Below are 24,848 nucleotides of genomic sequence, written 5' to 3'. Positions count from 1 at the left end.
TATTTGCATTTTATTAGCCCAGGAAGTACTACATTAAACATAAAGTGAAAAAAACTGTGTAATATCTGATTTTTGTGTTGGATTGTAATGTCCAATCCATTCTGACTGGGAGCCTTTCCCTGTATAAAGGCTTAATGACCTGATTATTTCTCTGTTGGTTTGCTCGCGGGATTTGTTTTGTTTCTGTTTTTTTGCTGCGGTGGCAAGCGCGCTGCTGCTTCGCTTGATGTCGAGAAATAGCTGAGCGCGGTGAGAAAAAAGTGCAAAGCGCAAAAACAAACCAAGCAAGCCGTCTCGCTCCCACCGCCATCTGCATACAGTTACATTTAATATCTCCCCATCGGAGGCGAGGATTACACGCATGAATAATGGATTTATGTCAATCTTTGATTGTGTTTAAGCATAAAAGATGGATTTTTTTTTTTAGTTAGAGCGCAGCGCCAGTTGTTGGCCGTCTCATTTCGGCATCTGAGGGATTCATTAATGGGGGGGAAGAGAAAAAAATCCCATTTTGAACAGGACGCCCCTCAAAGTAAGCGGTGCACTTGCGGAATTTGTTGTAAAAGGCTCATAAATATCAGCGGGCATCCGTGATTGGCTGATTCGCCGACCCGTGTCAGCCTCTCCTCTCGGGGCGCTGACCCGCTACATCCAGCAGATGGTGCAGTCTTGGGATTTATACGCTTGCCAGGTAGTCACGAGAAAAATAACAATCAACCTTTACATTTACGACACCCAAATACTTAAACAGGAGAAAATATGTAGACCGTCCGTTGGCCTAGTGGATAGCGTCTCGGGCTCACAGTCCTCGGATCGAGGGTTTGATCCCGGTTGGGTCCTCACAGTGTGGTGTTTCCATGTCCTCCCAGACCGAGCTTGTGTTTTTTTTCCTCCGGGTATTTCAATTTCCTTCCAAAAAGACGAATGCTAGGCTAGTCAGGTGGACTTGTGGTTAGCATGGTGGCCTCGCAGTCTGGGGGACGATGGTTCGATCCCTGTTGAGTTCTCACAGTGTAATTTCATCTCCTTCCCAAGCTTGTGTGTATTTTCTCTGGGTATTTTGGTTTCCTTCCAAAAACATGCATGCTAGGCTAACTAGTTGAAGGCTCTAAATTGGCTAAAGCTAACTATGATTGATTGTCCGTCTCCTGGTGCGTTGTTATTGGCTGGCCACCAATTCTGGGTGTTCTCCCAGTCAAAAGAGATTGGACATCTAAAAGTTATGAACAAATATGGATTTAAATCAATATTTTAGCCCCAAAAACATATTTACGTCTGTGGATGCTAGGTCTTTATGAGGCTAGTGTCTGTTGTTGTTGTTGTTGTTATTTAAACAACCAAAAATAGTCACTTGCTCGAGAAAGGTTCAAACAATAGAAATAAAATAGAGAAAATGACACAACAGTAACATTTGTGGAAACTTGTATTGGGAAGATGATGTTTTATTTTTAAAGCGCAAATAGAAATTGAAAAGCAATAACAAAAGACAAGCAAGAGAGTAGGGAGCAATCATAAAAAGCAGGTTGGGGGAAATGGAAGTAAGCGTTGAAAGATACTTGAACATAATGTATGAAAAGAGCACAATTATGCTTCGGCAAGGCGACGGATGGAAATGAGCGCAAAAAAACAAACGAGCCTATTCAAAGCGTGTTGTCAAATACGACTCGGCGGCAGTGGCGGCGAAGCGGCAGAAATAATCTCCTCTCGGCATTAACGATTTATCTCGTTTTATAAGGCAATTTAGTCGTCCCGGGGGGTTGCCATGGCGACGGCAGGTTTACTCCGAGACAACTAAATGACCTTATGCATGAAGCCGCTCGCCGTTTGGGATAAAATTGCCGGCAAAGAGAGAGGTTAATCCCTTCGCTTTTTTCTGCTCGGGACAAATTAAACTTGTTAATATCAATGTAAAACATCTGCGGGCTGTTTACCGCTCGGGCAACGTGAGCCAAAAGGGGGAGGAGGGGGTGCCGTAGCCGCATAATAGCCTCTTGTTTTGATTGCTAATGCAGAATACACAGCAGATTTCCAGCTTTAAACTCAGGGAAGATAGAGAGAGGAAAAATGAAGAGCATGTTATATTGTTTTACACAAAAATCTCATTATTGTCAGAGATTCCATCCTGGAAAAAAAGCTTTGATGAGACTCACTGGCGGCCTGCTATGAATCATATTTGTCTAATAAGCGCTTGGCCGCTCGCAGCTGTCGACACAAGAGCAAAAAAAAAGAGAGAATGACTCATGTGTTACCCATTTAAAGTGCAATTTCTTGCCATGCAAATGCCTGACATGTGTTACTGTGTAAAAGATGGCGTTTTGGGAACAAGTGAAGGGGAATGCTTATTGAGCCACCTGTTTGCCTTTTGCCTGACCCTACACACTCTAAAATAAATTAAAAGGATCTGGTGGGGGTAGGGTTTATTGTAGTAGTTAAGCAAGGAAAATAGTTGGAGAAAATATTCATAAATATATTCATGAATTATGGAGTGAAGCAGATGGGGAATTTGGCCATAAAGGAGGAGAAAAGAGAGCAATGATAAAAGGCGACAATGGTAATAGTTGCAACCTAGATTATACACTTGGGGAAAAATGAGAGGAAAAACAAAAGAGCATATCATTTACAGAACCTGATTAGGACAGCTAATCAAAAGAAAAGAACCACAAACGTGCATATTTATGCATAGATACTACTATTGCGAACTAGCTAGCGAATTAGCTAGCAAGCTAGCTAGAGAATTAGCTGGCGAGCTAGCTAGCGACCGAGCTAGCAAATTTGCTGGCTAATTAGCTAGCGATCTAGCTAGCAAATTAGCTAGCGATCCAGCTAGCAAATTAGCTAGCGAACTAGCTAGTGAACTAGCTAGCAAGCTATCTATCTAGCTTTGTATACGTGGCATCTAATGGCACAATGTGGTAAATACATGATGGGCATGGATTAAAATATATTCAGAAAATATAACAGTATATTTAATATATATGTATTTGTCTATATATGTCATTTGTGGGTGTGTTTCGTTTACTTATTTGGTCCACTAGGATGTAGTAGTGAGTAGACAGCATATAAGGAAAATGAGTAATGTAATATCAATATACAAAACTTGCATAATAAATAAAACACATACATGTATGTATAGGCACAAATTGCTGTATAGATGATGTGCAAACATGTAATGGGGCCAGTGTAATATCAAATAAATCAATACACTGTGCTGCACATGGGATAAGAGTCATGCACACAGCGTGAAATCCCCACAGCAAACAAATGGATTCAGCAGATTTTCTTCAGCCAAATATGGCCTGAAAGAAAAGAAAAAAAACATGTTTGGAAAGTCTGACTCGTGTTCAGTCAAGTGTGGTGAACCCAAAATCAACCAGCACTGGGATTCAAGCTTTTTGGTTGAGGTCATGCAGCTCTCCTCAGTATTTTGACGTGGTCTATAGCGCCACCTTTTGGGACAGGTTATGTTGTTGTCCCCAGGACTAATTCTTTTTGTATTCCCTCTGTGTATTATACTCGGAGTGAATTACCTTGCAGAAATAATATTTTCATGTTTATTTTTCTGGCCACATTTGCTATATATTAAAAAAAGGTGCAATTTTCAAATGAAAGGAAGGCAATAACATACACAAATAGAATTGTACATTTTTCCATTTAGGAAAATCAATACATTAGTTGGCTAGATCAAACTTTTGGATAATAACTTGCAATAGAAAACTATATGCCATGACATAAATTTGTACTATATTTAAAATATTGGAGAGTGTAATATGTCTTACTAATTGTACATTTATTGGGCTTTCTTCGTTGGCTTTCTAGTAATATATGTGAGCATCATGAAGTGGGATTTAGTGCCCTCCTGTGGATTTGGCATTTATTGCAACCGTCCCCCAAACTGCTGCCCGTGAATAAACCCCGATATCAAGCAGGCATTGCTGTGTCATGTTTAGTGACGTGAGTGGCTTCATGCTGAGGCCCCCACGCCCCTTTGTGGGCGGAGCTTCAACCCCTTGGAGTTTGTGCGAGTGCCGCAAACTTGACGCGCAGTCGCCCGCTCGGCTTGGAGTTTCTTTTTCTTCTTCTTCTTCTCGATTCATCGAGATGATGCTGAGCGTGTTAAAGTTCGGCTGCGCCGTCGTCACCCGGGCACTTTTCCTCTTCGTGTCCCTGGCGGGCGTCTGGCGGGTCACCTGGGTCAAGGGGAACAACCTCTACTGGCTTCTCACGCTGCTCTTCTTGCCTCTCCTCTTGGAGATGATCGTCACCCTGAAGAGAAGAAAAGGACAGGATTACAAATGGTAAACCTTAGAATTTTTAATTGCACTTTATGTGGTTATTGCTTTGCTCTCAACTTTGTCGAGAGTTTAAACTCTAGGATCCTGCTGTTATTGTTTGAAAAGGACAATGAGGACAGGGTGGGCCCCTCCAAGTATGTCTTGAATGAACATCCTGGAGGGGGTTGGGGGTTAGTGGTGGGTTAAGAAACAGGACGTGATGGAGGATGTGAAAAAATGCTAAATTTAAAGTCCCTTTCACAGTTTTCCATGTCGGCAAGGTTTTTCAAAAGTTGACCTTTTATGAAAGACAAATTTATGGGAGAAAACCACTCATTTTGAACATAGTGGCATGCTAATGTGTTAATTTATCGGCTGCCATGAACATATTTTGGGATCATGACCTCGTATGGTTGTGCGCACTACGACAGTCCGGCGACCAATCGAGGGTTTGCTCTGCCTGGACAGTCTGCGGCACCCCTCAGAGTTGAAATTCAATATTTAACGAAATGGACCTTGACTTGGATTCATCTGCATTTAATGTGAAGTAGAGCATTAAAATGCATGAATAAATCATGTTAGTGTAACGGGGAGTGGAAGGATCCGAGATCGTAATTGGCCCATTTGTAGCACTTGACTATCTATCTAATGATGGCCGATATGTGTTCTGATGGCATCTTTTCTTTTCAGGTTTTCCCCTCCCATCTTTCTTTTCCTGATCAGTATCATCCCCTCTGTTTGGATTCTGGAGCTTCACTACCAGCAGGACAAAGTCAGCGACCCTCAGGTGCGCATTATAGTCCATAATATACGACAGTCTAACTCACTGAGTAAGAATTTAATAGAATTTGAATCAAAATAAGGATAGTGTCATGTTTGGCAAAATAAAAATATGAAATTTGAAAGTGGCATGGTGTGCAAGTGGATAGCGTGTTGGTCTTGCATGTATGAGGTCGAGAGTTCGATCCTAGGTTCAGTCCTTCCTCTAATATGTTGGAGACACTTACTCTTAATTTGGGGTCTTTGAGGGCGACTATGTTGATTTCGCAGCACAAAATATAGTTATAATATTGAAAAAAAACACACAATATGATAAATTGTCCTTTTTTAATAGATTTTTTTATTTTATTTTTTTTATTTCAGTGCAACAAGCTTGACTCTTGGGAAAATGTGAAGAGAGTGATTACCCCAAATGAAACCACGGGAACAAACCTCACCTACCAAAATTACCTGGAGGTAAGACCACCTTCCACATTAGATGTTTATTTTTAAATCGTGCACGCTTTTTGTGGGTTCTCGATGGGTTATCCATCAAGATATTTTTTTTCGGATTGTGGAAACGTTTTTCCAAATTTTACTTACAAAAATACACGAAAAAACCTGAAACATGTCATAAAAGAAGGGTTCATGAGACGTTCAAGGTCCGTTTTATAGAGCTACAAAGACTCACGGTTCAATTTCCTCATCACACCACAATGGCAGCCTTATTGAGAGACCTTTTTGGACGCAATTCTCGCCGCCTCCACCGACTTGATGTCAGACGGCGCGGTCACTTAACAAGCCGTTGACACATCGCCACTCCCGCGTGGAAAAGAGAGAGAAGAAAAAAAGCCGGTAATTACAGTATTGTGGAGTGCCGGCCGGGGCTTTGGAATTTCAGAAAAAAATTGGATTCGCGGCGCGGGGAGAGTCAACATGGAGGGAACATTGCACAAAGATGCGAGTGTTGACGCCCGTAGACAAAGTCCTAAAGTCTCAAAGTCTCGGAGTGGATTGGCCGTCGCATAAAGTGGGACAAAGAGCCTTCTCACTCATGCTGGGAAACGGCAGGAAACGTCCAATGCGCCAATTAACGCACCAACATGGCCGTGTTATAAAACATGACCCTGTTTTGAGTCCAAACATGATTTGTTTTATTAAGGACCGTTGACGTAAAAACGGGGTTAACGTTTTCCAGAAAGCCTCATTTTTTAAACGGATGAAGATTATATGCACTCCGAAACACTAGGTGGCGATAATCATATAATATGTATGGTGATATAATAGGCACAATGATACAATTAACCAAAAAATATGGTATTTATTTAAGTCAGCATTGCATGTTTTGTGTTTTTTTTATTTTGGAAAATGTGTAGACCACATTGTTGTCTTTTATAACATATTTACCCGATTTTCCTTCATTTCCGCAGATGTTAAAATCCATAATCCAGTATCGGAAACGTGGTCATTTTGACGGAATGTTGGGAAAACGATTTTTTTCTCAATCGTCCCACGGGTCAAAGATACACGCTTGCTTCCCCAAAAAGAAAACACATGCTGGGTCCCGTTTCAAATTTGGGGTGGGGGTAGGCTTCAATAAAATCCAAAGCGTTAGCCGCGGCAGCTAGCCAACGTGTAAATCCATCCAGACGTCCACACCGTAAAAAAAAGTCTTGTTCCTTTCTGTCTTTTTTTGCAGAACATCAACCAGGCTTTGTGTTCCAATGAGTGGATTTTGGCTCTTCATCAGATCTTGCTCATCCTCCTCATCGTGGGCAAGTGGCTGTTGCCACTAGGGGGCGGCGTCACCAGAGACGAACTCTCTCAGTTACTTTTGATCTTCGTGGGCACGGCGGCGGACATCTTGGAATTCACCAGCGAGACGCTGTCGGATGTCAAGTGGGTGTTTGACCTGCTTTTTCTGCTGTTTTTAGGAGATTTGTTGTTTTTATCAAGGGGTGGCCAAAAAATCAGCACAAGATAGGATACATATAAAAAAGTGCATCCGTTAACAGTACATATGAAAAAAAGGACGTAAATATTAACTTATTTATCACTCATCATTAAAGTAAAAAGTATAAAGTAAAAAGTAATGTAAAAAGGAATGTATTAAGAAATATTAAAATGTCATTTAAAAAAAAGATAGAAAAAAATATTTGGACAACGTCGGCGGGCCGGATTAAAAAGCCTAGTGGGCCATATGTGGCCCGCGGGCCGTAGTTTGCCAACCCCTGGCTTAGACTTCCGCCGCTGGACTATCCAAACAAGTATAGCGAGAAAAAAATCAATTCATAAATATGTCAAAATTCAAATGTAATGAAACCTGTGTTATGTATATTATTCCAAGCTGTATTTTTTCTACTTTGTAGAGAGAACAGTCCTCAATTGGTTTATATCATCTTGGCCGTGTGGACGTGGAGCATGTTGCAGTTTCCTCTACATTTGGCCGGTGAGTAAAGAAAAACGAAATATAATAATAATAATGTGGATAATTATAAGCCAAGTTCGGGGTCGGCGAGTTCATTTCCAAAGTGCCTCGTTGGCTTTTCACCTTGGCAGGCAATTATAGCCTCGACGAACCCAAGTGGTGAGGTCATCGGGATAAAGTAGCATGCGTACGTCACCCCCCGCGTGCGCTTGTGTTTACAAAGTGGTGCAAGAGACGTTTGTTGACTTCCTGCCCGCTGGATGTTTGCGTTTAACGGGGAGACGTGCTCAATGAGCGTGACATCATCACAACTCGTTGACTTTCCGTCTTTGTTTTCAACCTCAAGACGGGTGTCACATAGTAAATGGGCGTCAACTGTTTTTTTTCTCCCACTCAGTTGTGTTTATCTTGCTTTGTTGGGGGTGTGGCCTTGCGCCGTGTGTTTGCATAGCTTGTCTCATCTCATTTTCTGAACTGCTTTATCCTCATGATGGTCGCAGAGGGTGCTGGAGTCCATCCCAGCTAACTCTGGCCAGCAAATCACAGACAGCGGTTCAGAAAATGAATGAATGAATTATATAGTCCTATAAAAAACAGATTTTGGGGGAGGGGGCAGATAATAGTTTTGAATTACAAGCATATGATGAAATGAATTCATATCTCAAGGCACCACTGCATTATATTTTGCCATTTGTTAAAAGGCCTTTCTTCCCCGCTGCTTTCCAACAGTGGTGAACTCCAAATCCGATCCGGTGGACAACCAGGACGAACAGGACGCGTCCCTCCTGTCCAAACACAGCACGGACATTTGGAATATCGTAGAGGCCTTGTTTATCCAGGACGGGCCCTTCCTGATGGTGCGCCTCACCGTCATGACCTACTTTGACGTCTTCCACCAAATGCTGATCTTCTTTGCCATCAAAAACTTTTTGGTGGTCATTTTGAACGTGTACAGGCTGGCCGTCATATGCCAGGACTTCAGGAGCGGTGGCGCTCTCGGCAGCGGCGGTTTGCCGTAAGCGTCGGGAATTTTTGGACAAAAATGGAAGTCAATCTTAAGTGTATTGATTGGTTGATTATACTTTGAGAAGATGGTTATTAGAAGAGTGCTGCTTGGAAGGAGGTTGTCTTTCTGCCCAAACCAACGGAAAATTAGAGGGAAAATTGTCCGTACTGTCGATGTTTCGTGATTCACAGGGCAGTTGAGTTCTTTGAGTTGTGGACTCCAGTAACCGGAGTTGTGAGAAACCTGAAGATACCGGCGGAAAGAGAGGAAAAGAGGAAGCGGGAAAGGAAAGGAGGCCTCCTTTAACTTTCTGGCTTCTTTTCAAAGCGTATCAGTACAAACAAACACAAAAAAGTCTAATGAAAATAGTCCTGAAGCCCAGATAAGATAAAACTATTGTAGTCTGACCATGAAGGTCAGAAGCTCATGGGAAAACTTCTTGTCTGAACCGAAATGGACGGGCGTCAACAATGGGTCACCATGGGATTTGTTGCTGACTCATTGACAGACTTTTCAAGCACTGGGAGCTTTTTATAGGCTAAAATGATGTCCTGATTGAAACTGGGCATGTACTGAAGTAAATACATTTTTTTTGCCTGTCCAAGTGAGCTTTATTTAATTGTTGTAGCTGTTATTGCCTAAAAATACAGGGTCCTAGATGTCTGTTTACATGTGATGTATTTAATTTGTATGGGTTTTATTGCCTAAACATGTTTATTTTGGTGCTTTTCTGTTACTTAGAGACTGAAAAAAACATGAATCTTAGCAATTTCCTTATTGATGTAAGAAAATGTTCATTTTATACTAATTTGTAAAAATCACATGGCCAGTTACAGCATGGCGTGAGGTTTATTTGTTATCCTTTTTATCAACGTCAATGTCCTTTGTTGATATAATAGTACTATGATAGTGCTAGTGATATATTATATGGTAGTTTTCAGTTGCAATGCAAAAATACATAAAGTACGACAGTGCCTCACTGTGGACATTAGCGTAGTACCACTTATTGATGACGTCATATACACTGCGGCAGTTCTCCTTTGGGAACACTTTATACGATTTAAAAAGTGGTATATTGCTTCTGGTATCATAAAAAGTAAAGCCCAAGGAAATACACTTTATATAAGAAACTTACTGTATAATAAATCAAAATGTTTTTAACGAAATATTACTACTAGACTACTACACTTCCCAGAAGACACCGCAGCAATTACAACGGAAGCTGCCCCATCTGATTGCAATCACGACGTCATTTCAAGATAACATTTTTAGAAACTTTGTCATGTGTCCTGTTGTTCCATTAACGGTTTCCCTGAGGCTGACTTTCAATAGGTAACTATGGTAACACTTGCTCTTATATACTCAAATGTATTAAACTTGTTTGGCTACTACCAATTGGCTAGGTTTAATCTACTATGAATCAAATATTTTTTCTTTCTGGGGTTGTTCAAAAGTCTTATGTCACCAAAACATGTATTACTATTTATATACAAGTCTCCCCTTTCGTCATATATTGGCGTTATAATTCGTTTCCATTGACATTCCAAGATTTTTTTGTCGTAGTACTTCATGTATTTACATACTGTAGTTTACGTAAACAACGCGCCGAAGAAGTCAGCATTTAGCAACATTTATCTGTCTGCACCGCGTTTACCGCCGCCTTGTGGTGAAACGTCGCCTAGCCTAAACAACATTTCATTCCAAATGTATTCATTCCCGGTCGTGTTTCCTGGCTTGTAACAGGTGGTTATCACCGATATGATCACAACCAATGAATAGAAATCGATCAATAGGGGTCTGACAGCCAAAGTATGAGATTGAAACCTGATCCCTTCCTTCCTCTGAAACTGAACTGACCTGGGCTGGGCTTCCTTCTTTTTCAGGGCAGACAAGTCCAACCCTGCACTTCCCAAACCAGGTTGACGGCTGCATTGCACACTCGGGCGGGGCTTTTATCCTCCCTCCCTCCCTTCCTCCCTTAGAGATAGAGAGAGAGAGTGTGTGGGAGAGAAAAAAAAAACCCAGCCAGCAGCGCACCGCAACACACAGACGAATCGAATCGGACTACGGGCTTCCTTCCTCGACTCGACTGGACCCAAACTCCCTCGCCATGTTCCGCTGCGGGATCGCCTACCCACGCTGCAGGTGGATCGTGCCCCTGCTGCTGCTCTTCGCCATCATCTTCGACATCATCGCCATCGCCGCCACCTCGGGCTGGGTGACCGACGAGGAGGGCAAGACGCACTACGCCAGCATGTGGGAGCAGTACCACGGGCGCAACGACCAGTGGGATAGCGATTCCCTCATGGAGTTCTGTAAGTATGCGCAAAAGTCAACCGTTGTTTTTGGCGAAAATCCAACATGTTGAGGGTGGCTTAGGTGTGGGAAACTTTGGAGTCGGCCAGTAGTCTGGACCCTATCACCACCCCCCTTTTTTTTTTCTTCCTCTCTCTTATCATATCCGGCCTCGCAGCATAAACAGACAAGAAACTCCAACTAGAAATAAATGCGTGTTTGGATCTTGTCAAATAGTAACACATAGAACCATAACTAGTGAAATTGTGTAATACGAAATTGGTTGCGAGCCTATTTTGTGGATCTCATACTTGGACAATATATTTAAAAAGGGTGAAATAGGTTGTTAAAATGTCTTTTTCCCTCCAATTTTAACAAAGCTAGTCCACATTAAATAGCGATATGAGGGTTTTTAGCAAAAAAACTTTTTTTTGTTGTTGCAAATTGGCTGCTGTGTTTTGGGAGTATTTTGACATTGAACTGCTAATTTAGCAATTTAAACTGTCTTCTTTTTCCTGTTGTGAGTGGTCTTTTCAAAGAATGTTTCCTAGGCTTCCCTTTTTTTATTGTTTTGCGGGTCTGCAGCCACCAGCATGAAAACAGCGGCGCATAACAGAAGACGCTATTGTCGACTAATTCCCGTGGTCGCTCGGCTGTGAATATTCCCCCTGACGTCCTTGTCAAACGCAGGCACCACATTTCACTTCCCGTTGACTTTTAGAGACACTACCTTTGTTTGCTTACCAGACAAAACTCACTAACAAACTCCCAACCAAAAAAGTCACAACAATCAATTCATCAAGTTCAATTGAAAGGGTGGCATGTCCAAAAAAAAAAAATCAGCAGCAGACTTTTAATCCTTTCATAGTTATTCCATCTAATTCGATGAACCAGTCATTCTGGTTGTGACATCACAACCAGAATTGTGCCCGTTTTTAGCTTTCTAGTGCTACACTAGCTAGCACATGTTGACAGATTAACAGAACAGTCACAACATGTTAGTACACTGCAAACATTTGAAACTCGTTCAGGGTGGGACATTTCTGTGCAAAGTTTTTTTTTTTAGGGCGTGGCTGAAGCACCTGTGAGTAAGTGGCAGTTTCCCAGCCAAACCGCGAAAAAAAGTATGATTTATAGTCTAGAAATTCCAGTAGTCAGACTGTTAATCACCGTACCAGGGTCATTCTTTGACTTTTAAAGTCACTCAAATTAGCGATATACTATTTTTAAACGCTGTCATTTTCACAAGAATACTATTTCTAGTGTGATTGAACAAAAAAACGACAGCTCTGTGTTTGATGTACTTGACCAAATGGGATTATTCGCTTGTGGGGAAAACCGGTTTAACAGGTTTGAAGTGGAGAAGTGAATTTGTCTGTGTGTGTGTGTGTGTGTGTGTGTGTGTGTGTGTGTGTGTGTGTGGGGTAGGCCTTGGGCAATGTAGCCAGACAGTAAAACACGCACACACAGGTATGAATAATTGAAGGTGTTGCCTGCCCTCTGCGCCAAAGAAACATTCAAGGCTTGCTTGGCTCAAAACACTGGAGAAAAGTCAGCAAAACTTCAGTCCAATTAGGAAGGAATTTTTTTGTCGTTGTATGCATTAGAATTTTCTTGAAAATGCGATTTTTTTTAAATTTATGATACAATTTAAGTATAGGTATTGATTTTCAATTGTTTTTTGTGCAGCGTGGGCGCAGGCGGTGGCGGCCCTGATGATCATCGGCCTCCTCATCCTCATCGGCGCCTTCATCCTGTCCTGCGTGGCCCTGTGCTGCACGCTCAACGTCACCCTCCTGCCGCTCATCGGAGTCATGCTCATTGTTGTCGGTAAGAAACACACACACACACACACACACACACAAAAAGCCTAGCGCGCCGTATGTGGCCCGCGGGCCGTAGTTTTCCCATTCCTGGTTTAGTTGGTAATTCTGTCCCCAAATTTATATATAAAGTACACTTCTACTTACAACATTTTCAAGTTACCAATTGATTTGGTAAGTAGAGGTACAACTGTACTAGAGTGAATCGTTTTTTTTAACTTTTTTGTTTGCATATTTAATGCAATAGTTATCTGAAAAACAGTTGAAGTAGCCTTAACGAGGTGAAAGTTGTACACAAGATGAGGACACACCCTCAGCCCAGCCACCCTACCCCCGCCATTCTGGCTCTCTTTTGGCCCTGTCATACATCAGGCCTTGCCTCACCTCCCTCACACCCTCCCTCACCCCTTCCCCCCAGCCTTACAGAAAGCCTCCCCATTTACTGCTCTCTCCTTTCCCTCCCCCCCTTGCGACCTTTTGTTGCACGGCACTCCCACGGCAAAGGCCAAAGTCCACTCGACGCCGGTTGAAAACCTTGGCAAAATGTCCGCGGGGGAAAAAAATAAATGTGTCCATATTCTTCACGTCCTCGTGAGAAACGACTGCAGTTTCTGGGCCAAAGCCTTTGCCTTGTCCTAAACACAAAGACGGTCGCCGCGGCAACGGCGCACAGTGTAGAAACTTGTCGAAACAGCACTTTTTACAGTGTTTTTTCAGTATAAAGACTTTAGCCAACATTACAGTATCAAGTATTTAAAAATATCCACTGCTATTTGCATATCTTTTTTAATGATAATTTTTAACTAAAGACCAAAAATATCTACAATCTTTATACTTACACAACTGCCTTTTAACTTTTAATATATATTTCTTAAATAAATAAATATATATATATATATATTTTTAATTTAAAAAAATATTTTAAAAATATGGATTATTCACAATATTCTCACATCAAAATAGACAAACTTGCTAATCTTCAATTAATTGCAATGCTCCTAAAATATTTTTCACCAAGTACCGAAATATTATATTGTATAACCCCATTTTTAAAAAAATTAAATGACCTATACAATGCAACAGACTTCATCCTTCCTCCATTTTGGTGCTTTTACCAGACAGCATGGTTCATTTTTCTGGATTATTTCTTATTATGATGTTGCTGTTTTCGTTTCCATACTGTAAGTGACTCACACCAGGTTTTTTTTTTTTTTGAAACGGTCATCTGAAAACTATCTGATCATTCCTTTTCTCAAAACTTGCCCCTCCCTCGGGCCACGCCCATTTCCAACTCACTTGGGACTGCTTCACCGTGACTCACTCACCCCCCAAAGTCGCTGACGTCTACTATTTTTTGCCACGCCAGTATCTCTCCCTGGTGTCAAAGTATTTTCTTCACACCCTCGTTAGCACAGCCGACGCCGGCCCCCCTTAAAACTTCCTCGTTAACTCACTGGCCATTTTGACTGCACTGATTGAATGACAAAACTCACCAAATTCTACTTTGGATAATTTTTATGCAACATTTTACACTACAGTATGAATAAGCTCCAAAATGGCGCTCATGAGTGAAAATAAAACATCTTGTTCCATTTCCCTTTTTGGCAGTGGTTCTCCAAATCATCGCCCTGATCATCTACCCGGTGAAATTCAACGAACAGATCTTCGAGGGTCACTACTACTACACGTGGGCGTACGGCTTTGCCTGGGGCGCCACGCTGCTGTGCATGGGTTGCGCCGTGCTCTTCTGCTGCCTGCCACGCTACGAGGACGAGCTCACCGGCCTGGCCAAGACCAAGTACATCTACACCTCGGCCTAATTGGCAACCCCTCCCCCGTCTTGGAACACTAGGACATTTTTCCCCCGTTCCAAGACGGACCTCGTTGACTACTAACCATTTTTTTCAATCCTTTTAGTGCGGGGGGTGTCCAAAACTCCACCCCCTTATTCTTATTGGCCCTTGATGGAATTGGCATTAGACCAGGGGAGGGCTAACTTTTGGGTCCATGGGCCACATTAACTTTTAAAAAAAAATTGACAAATGGCCAGGTCAGCACAAGATACGATACATTAATGGCCCTCTGAGGAAAAAAAGTAAAAGTTTGGACACCCCTACTTTAGCACTTCTCCATTTATTTGTTAACATGACCAAAGTGCCTTCACGTCATTGATTGTCCCGGTAAATCTGATTAAGGGCGGGGGTCGGCAACCATTTAACTCTTGAAGATATTTGGCTCAGATTCCACAGGAGAGCCTACAAGTGTTTACCTCTGTCGATTGTCAAACAGAGCCGCATGTAGCTCTAGAGCCGCTGGTTGCCGACCCCCAATCCAGATAGTGAAATTAGTTGTGGTAAATGAGAATACATATCACACAATATAATTGCAAATGGATCACTTATTGTTGCACGTATAAAATTGGCTTTGCACCTTTTTTCAATTCATGTTAAATTTGACCTTTCTGCCGACACATTCTTAATTTTTATTATTTGTCCCAAAAAAGGCACCAGGGGATTATTTTTGCTTAGATGCGTGGTGTTTATGTGGTAAAATATATTATTTTATATAGTATGTTGTGATTATTTGATCTTTTAGGGAAATTTGGATGCAAAAAAGATGGCAGAATGTATGTATGATGTTTAACTTTTGTCCTAAAGGGAGCAAGTCTTGCGTTGACTGTTGTATGTTTTCATTATTTTTAATAATTTCCTATCTGGGGTTTATTTTTAAAATACTAAAGGATGTAATTAACATTGTTTTCAATTGAAAAGACCCAAATTATTCTGTCTGATGTGCCTTAGCTGCTTAAAAGTTAGATTTTATTGACAGTGTAAACAAGAAAAGTTGGAAATATTTGAGCCTTTTCCCAATCAGGATGAAAAAGTGTCTCAAAACGGTATCAATTGTGGCTACAATTTTATTAACATTAGCAGGTTTTCTTTTTTGGTGTGTTTTCACAAACATTTGCTTCTTGTTGTTTTTCCTGCTGTACTTCCAACTGACTCCTTTTTGTAGTTTGTATTATTCTGCAATAAACCGTTGCATTTTCACAAAAAGGAACGAGTGGGTTTCCTGATTAAAAAGCCACACCTCAACGAGACTCGTTACCGTGATTAATACAGCTGTGTGTCACCTTGTTGTGGCCGATCTAAAAAGCTAATGTTTAAACAGAAGGCTTAATGAGGGTGCCGTGACAGAGAAGAAAGACATTTATTTTAATCGTGTGTGACATTACCACAACAATTACAGTGGAATATTCATACATAAAGTACACAAGGTTTCATAGCATTTTATATTATTAGATTAGATTATATCAGATAACTTTATATCATTAGATTGGATTAGATAACTACTGTTTTTGGGAAATTTCATAAGTAGCAAGGGGGTGAAAGTACAGACACAGCAAAATACATTTTAGACAAATATATCATCTTATAAGAGACAACTTGACTTAGTGTTAGGTTCAAATAATTTAAAAAACGACATCCTTAGTAAAAAAGGCAGAAACTACTCATTAAAATTGTGATTTTTTTTATACAACCCATAATACTGGTTCATAACCTGCAAACTAATGCCAAACAACAATGAGGATTGCTAAGCTAACACCAAAACAGTTCTCTGTTACTGCCGGTTAAGCTAGCAGCACAAAAACAAATGACTGAACTTTGTACAGACACACAAACTGTGTGATGATAAGCAACAAGTGATTGGCTTCTCCTTTTGGGCCCCACCCAGGGACGGCCGTACCTTTCCTTGAGAATTTCACGTTGCCTCGATAGTGCAAGGAATGTGGGGTGAGGTCATGGCGGCCGTGACAACATACCATAAATCCGTCAAGTGAAGTTATACTTCGGATTGGGAATAATAACGTTGACCATGTGACTATTTTTTGGAAATCAAATCAATAATCGAACTACAAAGACCTGTAGACGTCACATTTTGGATGACAATGTTAACACCCACCAAGAACAGGGTTTTTTGTTTGTGATAGTAGGTGACAGTTTCAATTCACCTTCAAGGTGCTTTCCACTTTCAGTAGGCCCGAGGGTTCCCCCAAATTGCCCCGACAACCTCATTTCCGAACCCGACGGAGATGTTATTGAGCGGTCTGGTGGAAAAAAAGTAGGTAAAAAAGTTACTGCGAGTTGCAGGCCGACTGTGGTTGTTGTGAATTTAAGGGGTCAAGTTTTTGTAACACAATAAATACATCATTACAACTAATAGTCCTGCAATTCTTTCAATCACCAGCAGATGGACAGAGAACGACTGTATTTTTTTAAGCAACTTGATGATGCAGTCTGGACATTCCCAAGGTTGCATCAAATTGGTTGAACGAGTTTTTTTTGCGTGTGGAAATTAACCTTGAGGACGAACCAGATTAATGCAATGCTAAAATGTTCTCCCTGATAGCTTTTCACTGTTCCAGGATGCACACAAAGGAGATTATTTCAGATTCACATTTAAACTGAAATAAGTGAGCTTCATAAAAATGCTTATTGTATCGTTCATCTCGTTCTAGTGGTTATTTATTATTGTGGCGTTTCATAGTTGTTCTTTGGGTATTTATTTTTGCGCAGCCAAGACTGCTCCGGGTCGGAGCGCCGCCTGGTGGCGTGCTGCGTAATAGCCCCCAGGGGTGAGACGAGAGGGAGGAGGGTTGACTTGAGTCAGGGAGGGGGAAAAATGGTTGAACGGAAAGTCCCGACGTGGAAATCCCCCTGACTTGGGCTTTATTTCCCCCCTGTCCTTCTCTCTTCTTTAATTTCATGCTTTTAAACCATAACGTCTACGTCCACGCGAGTAGTCGGTGCGAAGAGAGGGCTCGTCAAAGTGCGAGCGCCCCCACACCCCCAAAAAAATAGCCTCGCCGAAAGAAGACGCTCGAATGGCGCCGAGCGAGAGGACGAGGCTGCCGAGCATCCGGCTGGCTTTGTTGTAGCACCAGCCACCGCGCACGTCCGACAGGTAAGCCTAGTCTTGGCCTCAGCCCGGCCGACGACGCGTGTCCTCGCCTCGGCTCGGCTCGCCAGGCGAGTCCGAGGAGGCTGGAAGGGGGCGGTGGTAGCAGTGGCGGCCGTACGGGGCCTCCTCGCGTCGGTGGAGGAAGCGACGGCTCACGACAGCCATTGTTTACAAAGACGTCATCTTCCTCCGGCGAGAGGAGCTCTTTAGGGGGCTATTTAGCCGGGTTACGGTCGCTTCTAAGCGGTGACTTTTTTATGTGGTAAGGGGGAGGCTTGTCGGTTGGTATTGTTGTCGTTGGGATTACGTCAGCCATTGAGTGTGTATTGTAGTTTATGTCTGCTCTCGTTTTTTTACTCCTGCACCTGCCAGTGGAGACATCGATTACCGTAACATCTACGGCCCAGGTGGGTAACTGTTGGCCCACGGTCCAAATTCTGTCCCCCGACGCGCCGTCAAGTGAGCCCAAAACAGCTATTTTACACAGGAATAAAGTCAAGGCACAACACATAACCAAAAGGAAAGCGAAAGCTATTATTCTGGAGGAGGGGTGTCCAAACTTTTTGTTGTTGTCATAGGACCGCTTTTGCTTATATCACTTGTATTCCTTCTACTTTAAATGGTTAAATTAACGAAGAGAATGAGGTTAAAAAGGTTATGTTTTGCGATTTTTGTTTTCTAAGATTTCGTTAGTTGGCTGCCGAATTAATTGGGCGTCAATGGCAGTGAAACACCATCACTCCAGTTGAAATGTTTTGAATATATTTACACTGTGAAAAGTGGTTAGCACATCCGCCATAAGTTTCAACCTTCCCATAGTCCGTGTAGATTTTCGCTGGGTGCTCTGGTTTACTATTACTGAGTATAAAATAGTGTATTTAAAAACATATGGTTCAAAAGTTCAAAAGTTTTTCAACAGCGGGAGCTCTCGCAGGCTAATTATTCCAATTCGAGGAAAGCCAGCAGGGCATTATGGGATGGCTCTCCCCCCTCGAGCGTAATGGGACAGAAGAGTGTGGTGTTTTATGATTTTTTTTTTTTCCATGTCGAGACAAACCGGATTACAAGGATCTCTTTGTGGATTTCATTTGATTTAGTGGGATGATTTTTTTTATGGTGCTTTCCCCAGCCAGCCATAAATTAGCCCAATTCAGAGAAAAAAGGGAATCTCCATCTGACATTTGTCCGTAAACTTAACGACTTCGCTGTCTCCCTCCTTTGCAGATCCCGCCGTTCGCCCTCCTGCCGGATTCCCCTTCCCTCGCCGCCGCCATGTCGCAGGGCCAGAACTTCCTCCCCAAGTTCCTGTTCGTGTCCAACCTGTTGAAGGCGGTGAAGATCCGTCAACGGGTTCCCAACGACGTGGTGAAGCCGGCAGCCGGCGGCGGCGGCCTCATGCGTCACTTGCGCGGCATGCACCGCTACACGTTGGAAATGATCGCCATGAACCACTTCCCGCAAGCCTTCCGGGAAGTGGTGCAGGCCGCCATCTTGGATCGGATCATGCAGGCCTCGTTGGAGCAGGGGAAGAAGCTCAACTGGTGTCGGGAGGTCAAGAAGATGGTGCCCTTGCGGACCAATGGTAAGGGACCATTCACTTTACATATTTTAAACTCTTTGACTTTCTTATTTTTGGTTGGCAAGACTACCCTCAGGGATTTAATCTTTATCCTTGTGACATACTTTTTCCAAAAGAACAGATCTATCCTTGCTGTAGTACATGGGTGTCAAAGTGGCGGCCCGCGGGCCAACTTTGGTCCGTCGTATCATTTCGTGCGGCCCGAGAAAGTAAATTATGAGTTTCTGTTTTAGGATCAAATTCAAATGAAGTTTAGAGATGTATAGGGAATATTTCCCGAATAGCCCCTTTTTAAATCAATAATTGCAATTTTTTTCCGATCCAAAACAGTATTTTTTGTGTTGTAAATAAACCAAAACGCAATATGTGGTCTTTTACCATAGCTAGCTGGGGAACTCTGTGGTTTATTTACAAGCGAGGGGTCTGCCCCGTCCCATTGGCGAGGCGCGCAATCGGGGTGTAAATCTGGCGGGTTCTTAAATAGATTTCCGTCGCCGGCAAGATTTACAGCATCCCTCGCGCCGTCAGGTGTGTCACAGCTGGCGAGGCCTCGTTAAATCAAACGTGACGACGCTCTTGTAGCCACGTCCTCGTAAAGCCGCCGTTCGGAGGGAAGTGGCTATTTTTAGAGCAGCCCTTCAAACCTTTTCCCCAAGTCTTGTAAAAAGGTTGCCAGGTTTAGGAGGTCGTTGCCATTATCAGCTTTTTTTATTGATCAAAATTTTAGAGTAGTCTTGAACCAAAAACAGAAAAAAAATATTTACCAAGAATTAACGCATTTGAATCATTTTAGACTCTAAAGTGAATCATTTTAGAGTCGGAAATGAATCATTTTAGAGTCGGAAATGAATCATTTTAGAGTCGGAAATGAATCATTTTAGAGTCGGAAATGAATCATTTTAGAGTCGGAAATGAATCATTTTAGAGTCTGAAATGAATAAATGCGTTAAAGAATGTGCCGATAAGTCCAACTTTATTTGTTATAAGAATGACACATTGAGGCCCACTCACTGTCAACCAAACATTAGTCCAAAGTGTGGAATGAGGAAGTACGTTGGAGCTCACCTTTCACCACAAATGTGACAAAATAGATCAGCAACTCGTGTTTGGGCGTGTGTTTGTGTTGATCACACACTCACCTGGTCACGTCAGTTCAGTTCCTCTTTAGAAAGCACCCTAAATTGGTCCAAACAAGAGCAGGAAGCCACAACTTGCTGTCATGTGAGGGTGATGTCACGTAAGTGAGATGAACGGTGGCTGGCACCCAGGCCGGCTGGAGCCAAAAAGCTCCTCTGACTCTGAAGGACCCAAATGCGACATTCAGCAGAGGACAAACACGCTAAATGTCTGCCGCTGACTCACTTGAGCGCCGTGTACACGCACGCGTACACGCACGCGTACACGCCACACAAGTCTGTCAATGAACAACCAACCGGAGAAGGTCAGAACAGTTACGGCTCTTTCCATTGGCTGCAAAAAATTAACCCCTCATACATCTAAAATAAGTCTTTTAGTTTAAAAATGGAAGCAAATTTAACTCTCATGATCGTTTCAAAAAGTATTACAAAAAATACATAGTAATTCCTAAATATACTATTTTAGCCTAGCCCGGTTGACCATTAAAGTAGAAGTTCAGCCTAAACCCAGAAAAATCACTGTCCCAAGATGGCGGTTCTTTCTTATCGCAGCAGGTCTTGGAACCTATTAACAGCCATAACTGAGGTAGTGGTGTTTTTTTTCTTGTAATGCTAATGCTATAATATGTTTTTTTTTGTTTCTGAAGGGGACGGTAACTGTCTGCTGCATGCGGCTTCCCAGTACATGCTGGGAGTCCAGGACACCGACCTGGTCCTGCGGAAAGCCCTCCACGGAGTTTTGAAAGAGACGGACGCCGGCGTCTTTCGGGCACGCTTTCAGGCGGAGCTTCTGCACTCCCAAGAATTCACCCAGACGGGCCTGCGCTATACCACCACGGTAAAAAGCCACCGTGCCTATCTTCAAAATCCCAATCGCCATTTAAGGTGCTCGGACTTTTGGTCGCCGGCCTTTTGGTCGCCAATCTTTTGGTTGTTTTCATATCTTGCAGAACTGGGAGGAGGAGTGGGAAAAAATTGTCAAGATGGCGTCTCCCATCTCCAGTAGCAACGGCCTCCAGTTCGACTCACTGGAGGATATTCACATCTTTGTCCTGTCCAACCTTCTTCGGAGACCCATCATCGTCATCGCGGGTATGTCAACAAATCTGTTATTGCAGGTCAAACTTGGGTGGATGCTAAAAGACAACGCTAAATAAAGTGGATTGTATTGGATTTTCAGACCAGGTGCTGAGGAGTATGAAATCTGGATCCTCCATCTCCCCCCTGAACGTGGGCGGCATTTATCTGCCGCTGCAATGGCCGCCGGCCGAGTGCTACAAGTACCCCATCGTGCTGGGCTATGACTCGCAGCACTTTGCGCCCCTCATCACCATCAAAGACAGCGGCCCTGGTAACAAAAAAAGCTGCCTCAGAGTTATACTTGAACTCTTAAAAAATGAACATAATTAAATAATTCTTTTGTTTTTGGGTCCAAGAGATCCGAGCCGTGCCCCTGATCAACCCGGGCCGAGGAGGTTTTGAAGAACTCAAGGTGCACTTCCTGATGGAGAAGGAGCAGCAGCTCAAAGAAAGGCTCCTCAAAGACTACCTGTTGCTCATCGAGATCCCCGTCCTCGGATTGGGATGCGACGCCACGCGCATCATCAACGCCGCACGGTACTGTGAAAAAATGCTGGTTGTTATGATGTCAGAGGCATTAAACGTCTTTGATCCACCAGGCTGGACGAGGGCAACCTCCCCGAAGACATGAACCTGATGGAGGACTACTTGCAGCTGGTCAACCACGAATACCAACGCTGGCAGGAGGACAAAGAGCAAGCGTGGGCGGCCCAGCCTCAACGCCCGCCGCCCTTTTCCGTCTCGCAGCTGTCGTTGATCGAGATCCGCTGCGCCACGCCGCGCTGCACTTTTTACGTGTCGGTGGACACGCAGCCGCACTGCCACGAGTGCTTCGAGAAACGCCAGGCCACCAGCGCCCCCGTCTTGGAAGGCCCGCCCCCGCCGCACACCAAAGGCGGCGGCGAGGGCGGATCCAGGGGCGGGCGCGGCGTCAGCCCGCCGCCATCCTCCTCGGCCGGCCGGCTGGTGTTGATCTCCAGCCCGCGCTCGGCTCCGCCTCCCACGGCGCCCAGCCTCAGCTTGTACAGCGAGACGCACGCCATGAAGTGCAAGACGCCCGGTTGCCTCTTCACGCTCAGCGTGGAACACGACGGACTGTGCGAGCGCTGCTTCAACGGGAGGCTGGCTCAGGCGCCGCCGGAGGCTCCGCCTCCCCACGCCGTGGCCGCCCAGGCGCCCGGGTGGAACCAGTGGGGGGCCCGCGAGGCGGCGACGGCGACGACGTCGGAGCGCTGCGGCGCGTGCGGGCAGGACGCTTTGAGGACATTGAACGGGATGTGTCCGGCCTGCGTGCAGAGACGGCAGCTTCCGGAAGGGGGAGAGTCGCAGCCCCTCAAGGCCAAGACGGAGGCCTCGTCTTCGGCCTCGTCTTCGTCTTCGGCTTGGAGTCGACCCGGGGACCCCCAGCGGCCCGGCCTGGCTCTGGCCGTGGCGCCGGGGCACGCGTCGGCCTGGCAGACCCCGCTGGCCAGGCCCTGCAAAAGATCCGGCTGCCAGTTCTTCGGGACGCCCGAGAAGCTGGGCTTCTGCACTATCTGCTACGTAGACTATCAGACCAACCACCGTAAGTGCATTTATCTTTAGGTTAGAATAAACTTGATTTGATTTATTTTTTATTTTATTTTAACTTATTTAATTTTATTTATCCATTTTGTTTTATTTTCTTGTCTTAACTTTACTTGTCTTATCTTAACTTAACATATGTTCTCTTGACTTATCTCATCTTGTCTTTACTCATCTTATATTTACCCATCTTTTCTTATTTTATTTTATTCAGTTTTATTTTATTCTATATTTAATTGAATTATTAATTTTTTAAGATTTTTATTTTTTGTTTTTTCGACACCATCCGATCACTCTTTTTTTAAAATTATTTTGAAGAGAATAAAGAACTATTATGTTGACTGCCTTTTCCTTCCAGACCTGACACCAACTCCCCCGGCCCCGCCCCCGGGCAATCGACCCGGCGTGGAGGCCGGCTTCCCAACCGCCAGCCGCTGTCGCGGTCCGGGCTGCGGCGCGGCGGGCAAGGCCATGCTGGAGGGCTACTGCGACAAATGCTACGTCAAAGAGCAAAGCGCTCGGCTCAACCAGGCGGCGCAACGGACGCCGCACTCCCCTCCTCCCGTGGTGGTACGTCCCAAAAATCCTCCTCCTCTTTTCGACAGACCAAATCTCTCAAACATGTCTTTTTTTCTCACTCAGCGGGAGCGAGCCACCAAACCACGATCGGCTCAACAGTCGCAGACGCAAACGCAGACGCAATGCCGACGGAGCGGCTGCAGCAACGCGTCTCCGGGCTGCACCGACCTTTGCCCCGAGTGCCACACCCGGGGGCGGGACGCGGGTCGGCGGGCGCAGGCGCCCAAGGAAAAGTCCAAGCAGCGGTGCCGGACGCAAGGCTGCGACCACTACGCAAACCAAGAGAAACAGGGCTACTGCAACGAGTGCGACCATTTCAAACAAATCTACCGCGGCTGAAGCCACAGCCTTTCAAAGCTAACTCACTCACTAACTTAGCTAGCTAGCTAGTGACCAACTAGTAACCTTATGGCCTGAAAATCACCGCCGCCCCCTTCTCCACCCTCACCACGCCCCCTTTCCTCCCCTCGTGTAGAATGTCAAGGCAGTGTGTGTGCGCGAGGGGGGAAAGCCAAGGCGTGGATGTACGTACAAGGAGACGCCGCCACCGCCGCCGCCGCCATACCTCTTTGTGCAATTACCACCGACCGAATGACGAGCGTGCGCAAAATGCGTTTGGAGGGTCCCGCCCACTTGTGCCGGAAGCGATGATTGTACGACAACTGGAAGCATCCCAAATTGTCATTTTGATTCATTTTGTTTGCCTTTCTAGAGACAGTGTTTCCCAACCTGGACTGAGAAAATGGATGTATGTTAAAGGAGGAGCTCAAGCCACGCCCACCCACAAAATTAACAACAAAAAGTTTCAGCCCTAATTGACTTTTCCCCTCTAGAGAAAATGACGTTTGAATGAAAACAAAGCAATGACAACAGTCAAAATAACAAGTATCATGCTAATCAAAATCATGGAATTTACTCACTATGCTCAAAAAGAACATGCTTTCTTTAAAAGAAATACATTTTTGTCACCATATTGGGAAGAAAAGGCACATGTTTTCTATGGTTGGGAATCGCTGTTCTGGACCACAGCCAAGGATTTCTAACCCTCATCTGTCTTTTTTTGTCTGTCCAACTTATAGCGTTGGTTCTCCAGGGTATGAGTGAGTTGCGACCAATCAAATGGGTTCCCCACCCCCACCATCCTAATGGTTCCATGTTCTTGCCAAAAAAAAGACAGAAAAAAGCAGCTCTTACAATCAAGACGGTAATCCCATCTTCTACAAGTCATATTTTTCTGTTACTGTAAATTATGCCAAACTAAATCATGTCTGTCCAAACGTACATGGGATTTTCTTTTTGGGAAAAAGTCAATTTTTATTCCCCCTTTTTGCGTCTTCTGTAATGCACTTGAAAGAAATGTTGACCAG

General features: G+C 43.9%; 2 protein-coding genes across 3 annotated transcripts; both read left to right on the top strand.

Moving 5' to 3' along the window:
* The first annotated feature begins 4,050 nt into the window (after positions 1–4,050).
* Positions 4,051–14,816, top strand: perp (p53 apoptosis effector related to pmp22). The gene is made up of 8 exons (XM_077730127.1): positions 4,051–4,295; positions 4,962–5,058; positions 5,415–5,507; positions 6,730–6,929; positions 7,400–7,479; positions 10,348–10,779; positions 12,449–12,589; positions 14,191–14,816. The coding sequence occupies exons 1-8, from the start codon at positions 4,099–4,101 to the stop codon at positions 14,400–14,402; spliced, it is 1,452 nt and encodes a 483-aa protein (XP_077586253.1). The 5' UTR covers positions 4,051–4,098; the 3' UTR covers positions 14,403–14,816.
* A 2,343-nt stretch (positions 14,817–17,159) lies between these two features.
* tnfaip3 (tumor necrosis factor, alpha-induced protein 3) lies at positions 17,160–24,788 on the top strand. Of its 2 annotated transcripts, none has more exons than XM_077729820.1 (9): positions 17,160–17,547; positions 18,769–19,126; positions 20,907–21,097; positions 21,210–21,351; positions 21,440–21,610; positions 21,696–21,876; positions 21,939–22,903; positions 23,261–23,472; positions 23,545–24,788. In XM_077729820.1, exons 2-9 carry the CDS (start codon positions 18,817–18,819, stop codon positions 23,818–23,820), a joined length of 2,448 nt encoding a protein of 815 aa, XP_077585946.1. In that variant the 5' UTR covers positions 17,160–17,547; positions 18,769–18,816; the 3' UTR covers positions 23,821–24,788. The 2 variants fall into 2 exon arrangements, with proteins under 2 accessions (XP_077585946.1, XP_077585945.1); XM_077729819.1 differs by lacking the exon at positions 17,160–17,547 and adding an exon at positions 17,588–17,951.
* Positions 24,789–24,848: the final 60 nt, after the last annotated feature.

This window comes from Stigmatopora nigra, chromosome 12 (genome assembly GCF_051989575.1).
Source record: "Stigmatopora nigra isolate UIUO_SnigA chromosome 12, RoL_Snig_1.1, whole genome shotgun sequence".
Classification (NCBI taxonomy): domain Eukaryota; kingdom Metazoa; phylum Chordata; class Actinopteri; order Syngnathiformes; family Syngnathidae; genus Stigmatopora; species Stigmatopora nigra.
The sequence above is the reverse complement of the archived record's forward strand: the minus strand, read 5'-3'. Positions and strand labels throughout refer to the sequence as shown.

Bases quoted from the DNA above. Each gene is read 5' to 3' on its own strand.
- perp (XM_077730127.1), top strand. From the start codon at position 4,099: ATGATGCTGAGCGTGTTAAAGTTCGGCTGCGCCGTCGTCACCCGGGCA. The intron at 6,930-7,399 runs GTGGGTGTTTGA...TCTACTTTGTAG, and splicing joins GAGACGCTGTCGGATGTCAA to AGAGAACAGTCCTCAATTGG. The intron at 7,480-10,347 runs GTGAGTAAAGAA...CTTCTTTTTCAG, and splicing joins GTTTCCTCTACATTTGGCCG to GGCAGACAAGTCCAACCCTG.
- tnfaip3 (XM_077729819.1), top strand. From the start codon at position 17,880: ATGTCTGCTCTCGTTTTTTTACTCCTGCACCTGCCAGTGGAGACATCG. The intron at 17,952-18,768 runs GTGGGTAACTGT...CCTCCTTTGCAG, and splicing joins CCGTAACATCTACGGCCCAG to ATCCCGCCGTTCGCCCTCCT. The intron at 21,611-21,695 runs GTAACAAAAAAA...TTTGGGTCCAAG, and splicing joins CATCAAAGACAGCGGCCCTG to AGATCCGAGCCGTGCCCCTG.